At 39.1% G+C, this 12,948-nt stretch overlaps 1 protein-coding gene across 1 annotated transcript; it reads left to right on the top strand.

The window, feature by feature from the left end:
• Positions 1-352: 352 nt before the first annotated feature.
• rxfp3 (relaxin family peptide receptor 3) lies at positions 353-2,968 on the top strand. Its single transcript, XM_039752729.1, has one exon. The coding sequence runs from the start codon at positions 1,255-1,257 to the stop codon at positions 2,533-2,535; it is 1,281 nt and encodes a 426-aa protein (XP_039608663.1). The 5' UTR covers positions 353-1,254; the 3' UTR covers positions 2,536-2,968.
• The last annotated feature ends 9,980 nt before the right edge of the window (positions 2,969-12,948 follow it).

Genomic DNA, 12,948 nt, shown 5'->3' with positions numbered 1-12,948 from the left:
TATCATCGCTGCTACTTCAAAACTTCCTGGACATAGGTTCTGTTTTCAGTTTTCCCAGTGGGATTCCATCAGGCTTATTAAATGGTCACAACTGATATCCTAACTGGCGTGACTCAGAGAGTAATTACTGTATATACCCCTCTGCACTGCCCACCCCGTGTTGCCAATTTCTTAGTGTGTGATTATGATTACTTTTAGTTTGGCTAATGCTTTTATCCAATCAGACTTACGTTTGTGAGATTCAAGAAGTTACATTTCTTTTTGTTTATTTCCAGCTGTAGCTCAGGGAGGTGATGCAATCGGTGAGATTTGAATTAACAACCACAATGTTTGAAGTCCAAAGCCTTAACCAGTATGCCGCGCTGCCTGGGTTGTCTCCGCATTCTCGCTACCATTTATTGGATAAAGTGGCTTCAGAAAATGGATGGATGGATGTAACAAGATCGATCTCCAAATCTGAAGTAATATTGCCAAGTGTTTGATAAAATGCAATGTAAGAGAAACGCTTCACGATATAGAAAACGTCCACACTTCAGAATCTACGTCATATTCGTATTGCATTTATGCATTTGGACATATATAAAGGATCTAACGATCCTATAGCAGCCACGCGCCGAGAAAATCCACCCGCGATTGAGAGCTCTCGGATTAAATGCAGTGTTTAAAACATCAGAGCTGTTGACATTTCAGTACCTTGGAGAGCTCCCGGACTCCGAGGCACATGCGTAATAAGGCTGTCCGTGAGGTGACCGAGATAAAACAGACACGGCGGAGCTCCTCTTCACAGACACTAACTTCTTTAGTCAGCAGTAGGCAACCGGTGAGGAAGCAGTGCACACGAGGAACACAGCGAACAAACTTGTAAACGAAAAGCAAGATTTTGAAAGACATAAGACGACGAAGCACATGGATTAGTGTGTGGAGCGCTGTATATGCAAAAGTATCTGAAGGCTTGTTCTTTCGCTTTAAAAAAAAATCTACAATGAGGAAATGCATCGAATAGATAGAAACGACTCTCCTTGGGGATGTTAAAATAAATGCACTGACTGACAGAGGCAAAAACTGAAAACAGATTAAACTCAACAAAATAAATCGCACAGGATTTGAAACAGAGGATTCTTTACACATTGCTCACAAGAATAAAGTTGCACTTAAGGAATGTTCGAATTCGGATCCTTATTAAACATGCATCCAGGAGTGAACTGAAGATCTTATCGTCTGGCAGCTTCTGGGTCAGAGTGACAGAAACATGGGATGGCTGTCTCTGCCAATCACAGCAATGACTCGTTCGCTTCAGCGGTACAAGAAGCATCCGAACGTGAATTCTTGGCTTTTTTACCCGGCTCGCCTTATGACAGAAATGCAATGTTTAACAGAACGAATCAATCTTGGGGCGACCTTCTGAAATATTTGGATCTGGAAAAGCCCGACTTTGTGGGCGATGGTTCAGCAATTGTAAGAATAATCATTTCTGTGGTGTACTCTGTCGTGTGCGCTTTAGGACTTGTGGGTAACATACTAGTCTTGTACCTGATGAAATCCAAACAGGGATGGAAAAAATCTTCTATTAACCTGTTCGTTACCAGCCTGGCTGTGACAGACTTTCAGTTCGTGCTGACCTTGCCATTCTGGGCGGTGGAGAATGCGTTGGATTTCACCTGGCTGTTCGGCAAAGCCATGTGTAAGATCGTGTCCTATGTGACGGCTATGAACATGTACGCCAGTGTGTTCTTCTTGACCGCTATGAGTGTAGCCAGGTATTGGTCAGTCGCGTCTGCGCTGAAAACAAAGCGAAGACCCCGTGGCTGTTCTGCCAAGTGGATGAGCGTCCTGATCTGGGTATCTGCTGTTCTCGCTGCCCTGCCACACGCAATTTTTTCCACAACATCCAAAGTGTCGAATGAAGAACTGTGCTTGGTCAAGTTCCCCGATCGGAATGGCGATGTGCAGTTTTGGCTAGGGCTTTACCACGTTCAGAAAGTACTGCTGGGCTTTGTGATACCTTTAGTGATCATCACGGTGTGTTACCTTCTCCTTCTGCGCTTTATCACAAACACGAACGTTAACACGTCCAGTACCAAAAGAAGATCCAAAGTGACCAAATCAGTGACAATAGTCGTCCTCTCCTTTTTTCTTTGCTGGCTGCCTAATCAGGCGTTGACTGCATGGGGCATCCTCGTCAAGCTCAATGTTGTCCATTTCAGCTACGAATACTACACCACCCAGGCTTATATTTTTCCAATAACGGTATGTTTAGCTCACTCCAACAGCTGCCTAAATCCCATTTTGTATTGTTTAATGAGACGAGAGTTTCGAAAGGCGTTAACCAATCTCTTCTGGAAGATTACCTCGCCATCTGTCACTAATATGCGCCCATTTACCGCAACGACCAAGCCCGAAAACGACTACCACGGTAATGCTGTGGTCCCGTTAACCCCCGTGGATCCTGGTTTAGTGTTTTACCCACCTGGTGTGGTCCTGTATAACGGAAGATATGACCTCTTGCCCAACTCGCCAGCAGATCAGCGCTACTAACTTGGCCGAAGTTTGTCTTGGCGACACAGAATCGACTTGAGCGATCCCACCGGGGATGCGCAATCAGAATACGTAAGCCGCAGAATGAAGTGGAAGGAAGAGAGTCGATGGAGGACAGGTACACGAGAACAGAATGAAAGGGGAAAAAAGAAAAAGACTGGAGCGGATAGGTGTTTGGTAGCCTCCGCTCACACTTTGAGACTTATGACAGGTACCGTGGAGAAGAGAAGCGAGACCTTACCTGCCACCCGGGCTTCTTTGTTAAAAATACTGCTTTATAAAATAAAGCACAAATTTGTCACTTTATTTCCAATGAGAATAAACAGCAACATCAGTAATCCCAATGAAGAAATCTCTTTTCATTTTTCCTGCCTGTAACAGGTATATGTAGTTCAGTTGTTCCTAAACTCAGTCCTGCGGGACCCCTTGTGGTTGCAGGTTTTTGTTCCAACCAAGTTCTGCTTCTAATTGGACTCATAGCTTCATTACCAAGGTTGTCATTTGCCAGTTTCTATATTTTGGATTCAATGTAGACATTTCAAAAGTAAGTGTGAACAATTTTAGAAACTACAAAGCGTTTAACATGGGGATAATCTACCGGTTTTGTAACTTGATGTGTGAGATTATCATAATTATGATTTTTATTCTGCTTTTCCATGCGTTCTGGTTATTTAACTTATTATTTACTAATGAGCACTTTGGTGGGTTGGGTGCCGAAGTATTGGCAGCCTCTGTGCATTCATGGTTGTTGGCCCCCGTGTCTGCTCTGTCTGTTGTTGGCGTGCAATTAAGGGCAGGAAACGACACAAGAAAAATGGCAAATTAATAGGCAAACAACATAAGTTTGAAAGTTATCGCAAAAAATCTACATGTTTTATTAATGTAAAACACACACACTGCCACCGCTGTGTCTGTCTCAATACAGAATAAGAAAAGAGTAAAATAATTAAATGAGCTCAATTAAAAGTTAAAATGACATTCTGGTTGTGAAACGGTTTGTAAAAAATACTTAAAATCATAATGGGTCCCCAGGAATGAGTTTATGAACCATGGATCTACAGTAGATAAGAAGTACAAGCGCGAGCAGTGTGGCGTAGTGGTTAACGCATTGGACTGCAACCTCTGGGTTACACAGGGGCGTCGCTATAGCTTCACCTTCACGCGGGATTAAATCCCCGATAATAATGTTACTCTAACAACAAATAAGTGTTAGACCAGTATTTCCCAGCCTCGGTCCTGGGGACCCACTGTGCCTGCAGGTTTTTGTTCCAGCCAAATTCCTCAGTGACAACACTTGATAACACTGATCTCATTTAATTAGCTGGTATGTTTCTCTTACATCCAGAAAGGCACAACAAAATTATTTTTATATTTATAAGACATTTAGAAATATTTCTCATTTTACTGTAGATTTGAAAGCTTAACTCTTTTGCTGATTTCATTATATTTTGCCCTTTCTCTGAGCAGGTTTTCCCCTCGTTGTAGCTTATTAATGACAATTTAAAACGAGCAGAGCAGGCACCCAGGCAAACAACACCGAATGATCTGAGGCTGCAACTACTTTAGAATCAGACCCACTAATTAGTAAATAATGGATTAATTAAACAATTAGAACACCTAGAAAAGTAGAATAAAAATCAAAATGAAGATATTGCTAAAAAGAAAAAATACATTATTCCCATAACTGCTTGGTACACTTCTATATATATATATATATATATATATATATATATATATATATATATATATATATATATATATATATAATTTCTATATTGTTTTTAAAACACAGAACTTGGGAAATAACACATCATTAAATTAGCCCAGGAGTCCAATTACAAACAAAAGCTGGTTGGAACAAAAACCTGCAGGCACAGGACCGAGTTTGGGAAACGCTGTGTTAAATGGAAAAGCGGGGGTGCTACCCCTTTGGATTTTTCGCGCTGCCGAGGAGTTGCATGCCGGAGGGGTGGGAGATTCAGGGTCTCCCAAAGAGTTTTCGCTCTTTCGATTAGAGTTGTCAGAGTTCAGGACGGGTTTGGGTTGCGAAGAAGGATTGGGATCTTGAAGATCAGGAGCTGGACGCCTAAGATCGGGGGCTAAAGTCCCGGAGCAAAAAACATAACAAAAACTCACTGGCTTCTAATTTCTCTGTTGACACTGTGCGACCGTGAGCAATACTTCACCTGCCTGTACTCCGATTGGAGGGTAAGATACATAACCGATGTCTCTCACCGTCTATGAAATGTTTAAGTCGGCTTTCGACAAGTGTTCCATTCCTTCTTTGGGGGATTTAAAACAGAACGTAACGACTATTTTGTATGCGATTTTTAACCGTTGCCTTGTTGTTATTTTGCACCTCTCGAGACAGTTTTTCCGGACTGCTCCGATGGTTCCCAGTTTTCACAGCGTATTGAACGGAGCAGGGCCTTTTTTTAAAGCGAGATTGCCTCTGTTCCGGCTGACGGCAGTAATTGTGAATCCAATAAATCTCTCAGAACCAGACAGCTTGACATTCCCTGTACACACCATCTCGGTCTTGAAGACGTGTCAGTGCATAAAACACTGAGGCCACTGTTCCGACCTATACAGTACATTCACATGCTACATTTTCCTTTTCTTTCAAACGTGTCTCTTTTCTCACATTCCGAATATATGCACACTTTGCTATTAAAAATGCATATTAAAATAACTGGTGATTTGAAGGAAAACTTCATCTTTTGTCCGTTTTCTTATTTCACTGATAAAAGAAATTAACTAATTGGGATGTATGCTTTAAATATCTAATTTAACTTAAAATGATCGTGTTTGATGATATTGTGCACACTTTTAAAAATGCTGGTTCTTTAATGGTACTTTATGGCTCCTTAGTAGGTTGTGTGGTTCCTTGCGGAGCTACTGCGTGATAAAACTCACAGTTTCATTCTGGGAAGAGTTTTTTGCATATATGAAGTTTGTTCTTTGTGCTTTGAAAAACTTCCTAGTGAGTAGAAATAAAAGACAGAAATCTTTAAAGTTTGTTAGGCTACCTCGTGGGACAGCAACAGATTACGACATCCAGGACTTGACCTTTGTTACCGTCTGCAGCAAGAGGACCCACTGGGATTTCATAAATCTGTTTCTACCTATTTGTGATTATTTAGGATTCCTGTTGTGGATCTAAATACATAAAGTTCTTTCTGAACGTTTCATGTGGAGGGGACTTTTGGGAAACAAAAGCGGTTTCCCTACGGCATCCCCTGGAGAACCACTTTGGCACCTTTCATTTTTAAAAGGTATTTGTTGTGGTATTAACATAAATCTCTTAAGTGTTCTCAAGAACACAATTAATTAGCGTCGGAATATTGATAATTTTCTCTTAAACAGATGCACAATATATCTCCGGGACTGTTGTCACAGTCACACCTATTATATGTTAATCTTACTTGGAATTGAAAAATGTTTATTTTCAAATCATGAAATGCCCTTTTTTCACTACACAGTTGCATTAAAGCTGATTTAATCTAAAATAAAGACGTTTTATTCGCCTAACTATTCTAAATTTGCATAATTATTGGCATTTTGCATAAAGAAACCACCCCTTTTGTTGCATTGTGGTCCTTTGTACATGTGGAAAGAAAGTTAAGACTTTCAGTGACATTTATTATCATGCTGATGGTTTATTATTATTATTATTAATAGTGTTGTGAACTGTTTGTAGAAGCTGAATTTAGGATAATTTTTTAAAATTTTTTATTTTATTTTATTTTTTTGAATACTCTAGCCCAGTGTTTCCCAAACTCGGTCATGGGGACCCCCTGTCTCTGCAGGTTTTTGTTCCAACCAGATTCTGTTTTTAATTGAACTCCTGGGCTAATTAAGTGAAATAATATTTCCCAGGTTCTGTGTTTAGGGAACAATATAGAAATTAGAAAACTAGATAGATACTTTATTAATCCCAAGGGGAAATTCACATAATCCAACAGCAGTATACTGATACAAAGAAACAATATTAAATTAAATAGTAATAAAAATGAAAAAAAAAAAAATAATAAAGCAAACTTAATAAAAAAAAAAAAAAAATTAAAATGTACCAAGCAGTTATATAGGAATAATGTATTTTTTTCTTTTTAACAGTATTTTCATCTTGAGTTTCATTCTACTTTTCTAGGTCTTCTAATTGTTTAATTAATCCATTATTTACTAACTAGTGGGTCTGACTCTAAAGTAGTTGCAGCCTTTGATTATTCAGTGCTGTTTGCCTGGGTGTCTGCTCTGCTTGTTTTAAATTGTCATTAATAAGATACAATGAAGGGGGGAAAAACTGCACAGAGAAAGGGCAAAGTATTATGAAATCAACAAAAGAAAGTTAAGCATTATAGCAAAAGCGGAACATTTCTAAATATTTTATAAATGTAAAAATCATGCTGCTAAGCTTTTCTGAAAGTTGAATAAAAGAAAAAAAAAACAGCTAATTAAAGGAGATCAGTGCTATCAGGTGTCGTCACTGGTTAGGAATCTGGTTGGAACAAAAACCTGCAGCCACAGGGGGTCCTCAGGACCGAGTTTGGGAAACGCTGCTCTAGCCAGTTGTCTCCCACTCTACATCACAAGAGCAACATTTTCTTGTTTTCCAATACAACATGGCAGTAACTTGTAAGACTGCACAGAAAGTAAGATCAATGAACAAAAGTCATGCATATCTTATACAATAATGTGTGAACTATTGCACAACTTTAAAGAAAGTTATAAATGCTATATATATTTAAAAGATTGGTTTAAGCAGTTCAATGTGAACACGTTCAGTTGATTAAAGTAAGCATGTTCTTCAGACTTGAGGAAATCAGCACAATTATTGGCTAAACACCAACCCAAACCTAAGTTTATGTCTGAGACTGCAACAAATAATTTCTTACAGATGAATTATAATTACGTAGAACTTGTTCATAACTAGAGGAAATAATTCCACAAATTTTTCAGTGTTTCTCAGTGAAGGTCACACACTCACATACTATGATGGTGTTCAGCTACCCAGCTTTAGTACATGAGTTACAGTATAAAACTCCTCTTTGTTATTCTGTGTGGTAAAATAACACTTTATTATACACTCCTAAAATGAAAAACAAAATCATTGAAGGAACTCGGTTCAGTTCTTTGTGTAAATCTCACGTAAATCAATCTGGTGTTCAAACTCCATTCAAAATGAGATGCGGTAACCGTCATTTTAAATTTTCAGACTTCTCATAACTTTCGACTGTGAACCTAAAACTGTTATATTAAAGCCAAATTACTAAACGTATTACTCATTACTAATATTATTATTATCATCAATTAAGCAAACCCAAAAAAGTCAACCTTTGTTTTTAGAAGTTTTACTTTTACATTTTAATTAAATTGGTAAGTTGTCTAATCACTAACCACAAGTCTGTTTTTTTTTTTATTCTCATGGACTAAAATCAGACCCAGTATTTCCAGGTTAAGTCTCTCTTCTCTTGATTTTATTCTGTGCAGCTTTGCCGTTCATTACAGAATGATTTCCAAGATCATTCTGAGTCTGCTGTTCTTCACATAACATCAGTGTGCTTATAAACCATAATTTCACCCCTGTGCTCAGTTTTCAATTACATTTCCACACTGTTATGTTTATCATAATCGCTGAATTTTATATTTTTTGTGCTTCCACCACCTCATACCCCTCTTTTGGACAATTTGATCTTATAATTCTAAACTGAAATCTCACACTTCTGCAATTTCATTGTAATTATTAATTTCAGACCAGGAGTGCCAACAGTTTTTCGGCTTGCAAGCTACTTTTAAAATGACCAAGTGGAATTGATCTACCTACATTAAAAATGAGATATATATATATATATAATATACAATACACACCGAGTATACATAAAAATATATGTTGTCGTACCTTGCATAACTGAATAACCTTTATGGCACTATAACAATTCAATACATTTATGGTCACTACTGTATTTGGATTTAATAATCTTCATGTGGCAAAAGGCTGACTCGCATAAATAAGTAGAGCCGAATAATGAAGTCAAGGAGCTTTTCAAATCAAAAATGACGGCTCTCCGATTAACTGCGATTTTAGTTTCCTCTCCTTTCTCTTTCTCAGATCGCTTTTCGGAAGGAAGTCACTTTCGTAGTTTTTATGAACAGTTCGAAAGTGCCTTTCCACATTTTCCTTCTTTGGAATAGCAATGATAGATTGACGGATCAGACAAACGCACTTCGATTGTGACATTGTGAGAGAAAAAAATCCTCTTCTAATTCCACATCCAGCCCATACCCTCCCCAAACAATTTTTTTTAAATCCCTTCTTTAGTCGATATAAATTGGAAGGCTAACTAGATCACAGGCGGAGTTTCGCAGTAGCTCGCGTGTTTGATTCTGTGTGCGGGATGACCAGTGTGTTAGAAGAGAAGAGATCTCAGACTGGCCACCCTGTATGTCAATCAAGTGGCAAATGCCATATGGAGGTTTTATGATGGACACATTTTTTTTTTTTTTTAAACATTATTTTTGAATTGCAACTTGATCTACCTGCACTACCTTTGTGATCTACTGGTCGATCGTGATCGACGCATTGGGCACCCCTGTTTTAGACCATCATCAAGTTCTTCATCATTTGTGGGCAATACCTCCTTCCTGACCTTGTGGGCTCTCTTCCTATCAGAAGTGCTTTTGCTTTGCCTATACATATCACTGGACACTCACTCGTCATTTAACAATGGTGTAGTTTTGGTTAAACACATGGACCTGGGGTCCTAAAATAAAAAGCTAGATATAAAAAAAATCAGTAAATTCTCCCCCTGCTGTTTATAAATGTAAGAACTTACACTTGATTATGAATTCTGATTGCATATGTGCTGTGTTCTGGGGGTGGCAGTGCCAGGTAATTTTGTACCCTAGGTCAAACTTATTAGAGCACCAACTGACTGTTCATTAGCTAACCTGTGTGGCTGTGTTTGTCCCCCTTTATGTTCTGCACCCTAGGTGAATGTCTAATTAGTCTAAGTGGTGGGACCGGCCCTATGACTTGGGGATTATCAGTAGATAAGATTGCAGGGTGTGTGCCTTAATTCCAATAAACTTTTCTGCCCACCAGATTGCTGTTGCCTGAAATATGTTGAATTTTCAGAGACTTACACACACACACATATATATATATACTCAGCAAAAAAAGAAACGTCCCTTTTTCAGGACTGTGTATTTCAACAATAATGTTTTAAAAATCCAAATAACTTTACAGATCTTCATTGTAAAGGGTTTAAACAATGTTTTCCATGCATGTTCAATTAACCATAATCAATCAGTTAACATGCACCTGTGGAATGGTTGTTAAGACCTTAACAGCTTACAGAAAGTAGGCATTTAAGGTCACAGTTCTAAAAACGCAGGACAGTAAAGAGACTTGTCTACCGACTGTGAAAAACACCCAAAGAAAGATGCCCAGGGTCCCTGCTCATCTGCGTGAACGTGCATTAGGCATGCTGCAGGGAGGCATGAGGACTGCTGATGTGGCTAGGGCAATAAATTGCCATGTCCGCACTGTGAGACGCCTAAGACAGCGCTACAGGGAGACAGGAAGGACAGCTGATCATCCTTGCAGTGGAAGAGCCCGGATCTCAATCCCATTGAGCAAGTCTGGGACCTGTTGGATCGCAGGGTGAGGGCTAGGGCCATTCCCCCCAGAAATGTCCAGGAACTTGCAGGTGCCTTGGAGGAAGAGTGGGGTAACATCTCACAGCAAGAACTGACAAATCTGGTCCAGTCCATGAGGAGGAGATGCACTGCAGTACTTCAAGCAGCTGGTGGCCACACCAGATACTGACTGGTACTTTTGATTTTGAGCCTCCCTTCATTTAGGGACACATTGTGAAACATTTTTAGTTTATGTCTTATGGTGTTGTCTCTTTTAGTGTTCATACAAATATTTACACATTAAGTTTACTGAAAGTAAAAACAGTTGAAAGTCAGAGGATGTTACTTTTTTTTTTGCTGAGTATATATTGTCACAATAACGAGACATACTCAGATAAAGATTTGGGGCAGCCACCCGTATAATCTGGTATCCTGGCTGCAAAGTCGTTCTTTTTATGGAAATACACAGCACTGAAGTGCATACAAATGAGTCCAGAACAAGACTGAGGGGAAAGGGAAAAGGGGCAGGCTTTTAAAGGGGAAGACAGGAAGTGAGATCATGAGGCATGTGTTCTTCATTCATTGGATCAAGCCCGGAGGTGACGTCAGAGGGGTTGGAGCTGGTAAGGTCTACTTCCATTGGCTCGGTTCCGGAAGTGATGTCAAGAGAGCCAGGTGGAATCTCCCGGGAATGGTCTACAGGAAAGGGAGAAAAAGAGTCGGTGCACTCTGCCACATCACGGCATGCCTCAGAACTGCCGTCACTCAAGCCCTTTAGCTGCCTCCCATGCGCACGTGTGTGACAATAAAAAAATATATATATATATATATATATAATAGAGAGAGAGCTGTGTAAGCCCGTACAGCAAAAAGCCCAGGTTCCTAGAAACCGTGGATTCTGGCACTTCAATCAATGAATCACATCGGTTGTGCATTAGCGGCTAAGTGAGTATCTCTCTCCTTTGGAGGTTTCATTTTGCCGATGTGCTCACCTCTCTTGTGTATTAGTGGTTAAGTGAGTTTCTCTTTTCCCAGTGGTTTTACTTTGAGCTGTAGCCTTGCACTTCCGATAGAGACACACACACTTCCATGCATAGAAGTATATATATATATATATATATATATATATATATATATATATATATATATATATATATATATATATATATATATATATATATTGGATTGCAAAAGTATTAAATCCTGGTGAAAGTCATAATTTTCTGCATGACAAAATACTGCATTTGTACACACATTTATCCATTTAGTATTTTTAATGTCAACTCTTATGCTCTAACAATATATTTCCAAAGTCAAAATAAACCACTTTCTGTTGATAACTAAAGAAGAAAATCTCCACAGTTAGTGTTTGCTTAAGTTTTTAAGACCTACACTTTCATATATTGTCGACAATGCTTTTGCTGCAATAACAGCTTCCATTCTTTTGGGTGTGTACGTGTGTCCCAGTTTTGCACATTGTTCAGGAGTGACTCCTTGACATTCTTCTTGGCAGACTTGATAGAGATCCTCTAGGTTGATGGGATGGGGCTTCTGGATGGCAGTTTTCAAATACTGCCACAGATTGTCAGTTGAGTTAAGATCAGGGCTTTGTCTTGGCCAGTTCCAAAACCTTCACCACTCTTTTTTTTTTTTTTTTGAGCTATCCCAGTGTCACTTTGGCCTTATGCTTAGGGTCATTGTCATGTTGAAAGATGAATCTTCTCCCGAGCTGTAGGTTCACAGCAGACTGGAATAAGTTCTCCTGCAATGTTGTGCAGTATTTGTGTCCATCTATCGTCCCTTCCGCTCTGACAAGATTCCTAGTCCCAGCACATGAATAGCTTCCCCATAGCATGATGCTGCCACCACCATATTTCGCTACAAGTATGGTGTTTCTTGAGGCATGGCCAGTGTTATTTTTACACCACACATCCTGTACCTTTTTAAAGTCTGACCAAAAAGTTCTACTTTGGTCTCATCTGACCATTAAAACCTTCTCCCACATCTTAACTGGGTCTTTGTCATGCTTTGTAACAAACACCATTTGTGCTTTTATGTGGACCTTATTAAGGACTAGCTTTTTTCTTGCTGCCCTCCCATAGAGGCCTGTTTTATGGAGAGCTCTTGAAGTTGTAGACCCCTGCACCTTCCCTTCAGTTTTAGCCAAAGAGCATTACAGATGTCTGAGTGTGACAGTTGGATTTTTAGTTGCCTCTCTCTTCTGTCAAAGTCTTGCTCTGGTGTTTAGTTTTGAGGGATGGACTATTCTAGTAAGGCTCTGATTAAGATCAAGATTCTTTATTTGTCACATGCATAGTTATAACAGGACAACATGCAGTGAAATGCATCCTGATCTGCTTATCAAAAACTGTGCAACGTTAGAAGACTATCAGTTTGATTAACAAAAAGTTCTAGATTGAAAGATAATATAATAGAACATAAATAAATAAGTAAAATAAAGTGAAATAAAGTAGAATTAAGTGGAAATAAGTGTTATTTTGCAATAGTGCAGTGATTATTGTGCAAAACCAAACTTGGACAGGTGCATAGTTAAAGGAGAGACCAATTCCAAAACAAGGTAAGGGTAGACGTCGTGGTACAATTACAGTCCAGTCTAAGTATGTGGAGGGTCATAGATGAGATGACATGTTCTGATTTAACAGGCTTATGGCTTGAGGATAGAAACTCCTTTTGAGTCTCTCTGTCCTGGCCAGGATATTACAAAACCTTTTGTCTGATTTTAACAGATGGAACAGGCTATTGCTAGGATGAGAT

This window comes from Polypterus senegalus, chromosome 4 (genome assembly GCF_016835505.1).
Source record: "Polypterus senegalus isolate Bchr_013 chromosome 4, ASM1683550v1, whole genome shotgun sequence".
Classification (NCBI taxonomy): Eukaryota; Metazoa; Chordata; class Cladistia; order Polypteriformes; family Polypteridae; genus Polypterus; species Polypterus senegalus.
Note: the sequence above shows the minus strand (reverse complement) of the source record. Positions and strands in the feature narration are given on the sequence as shown.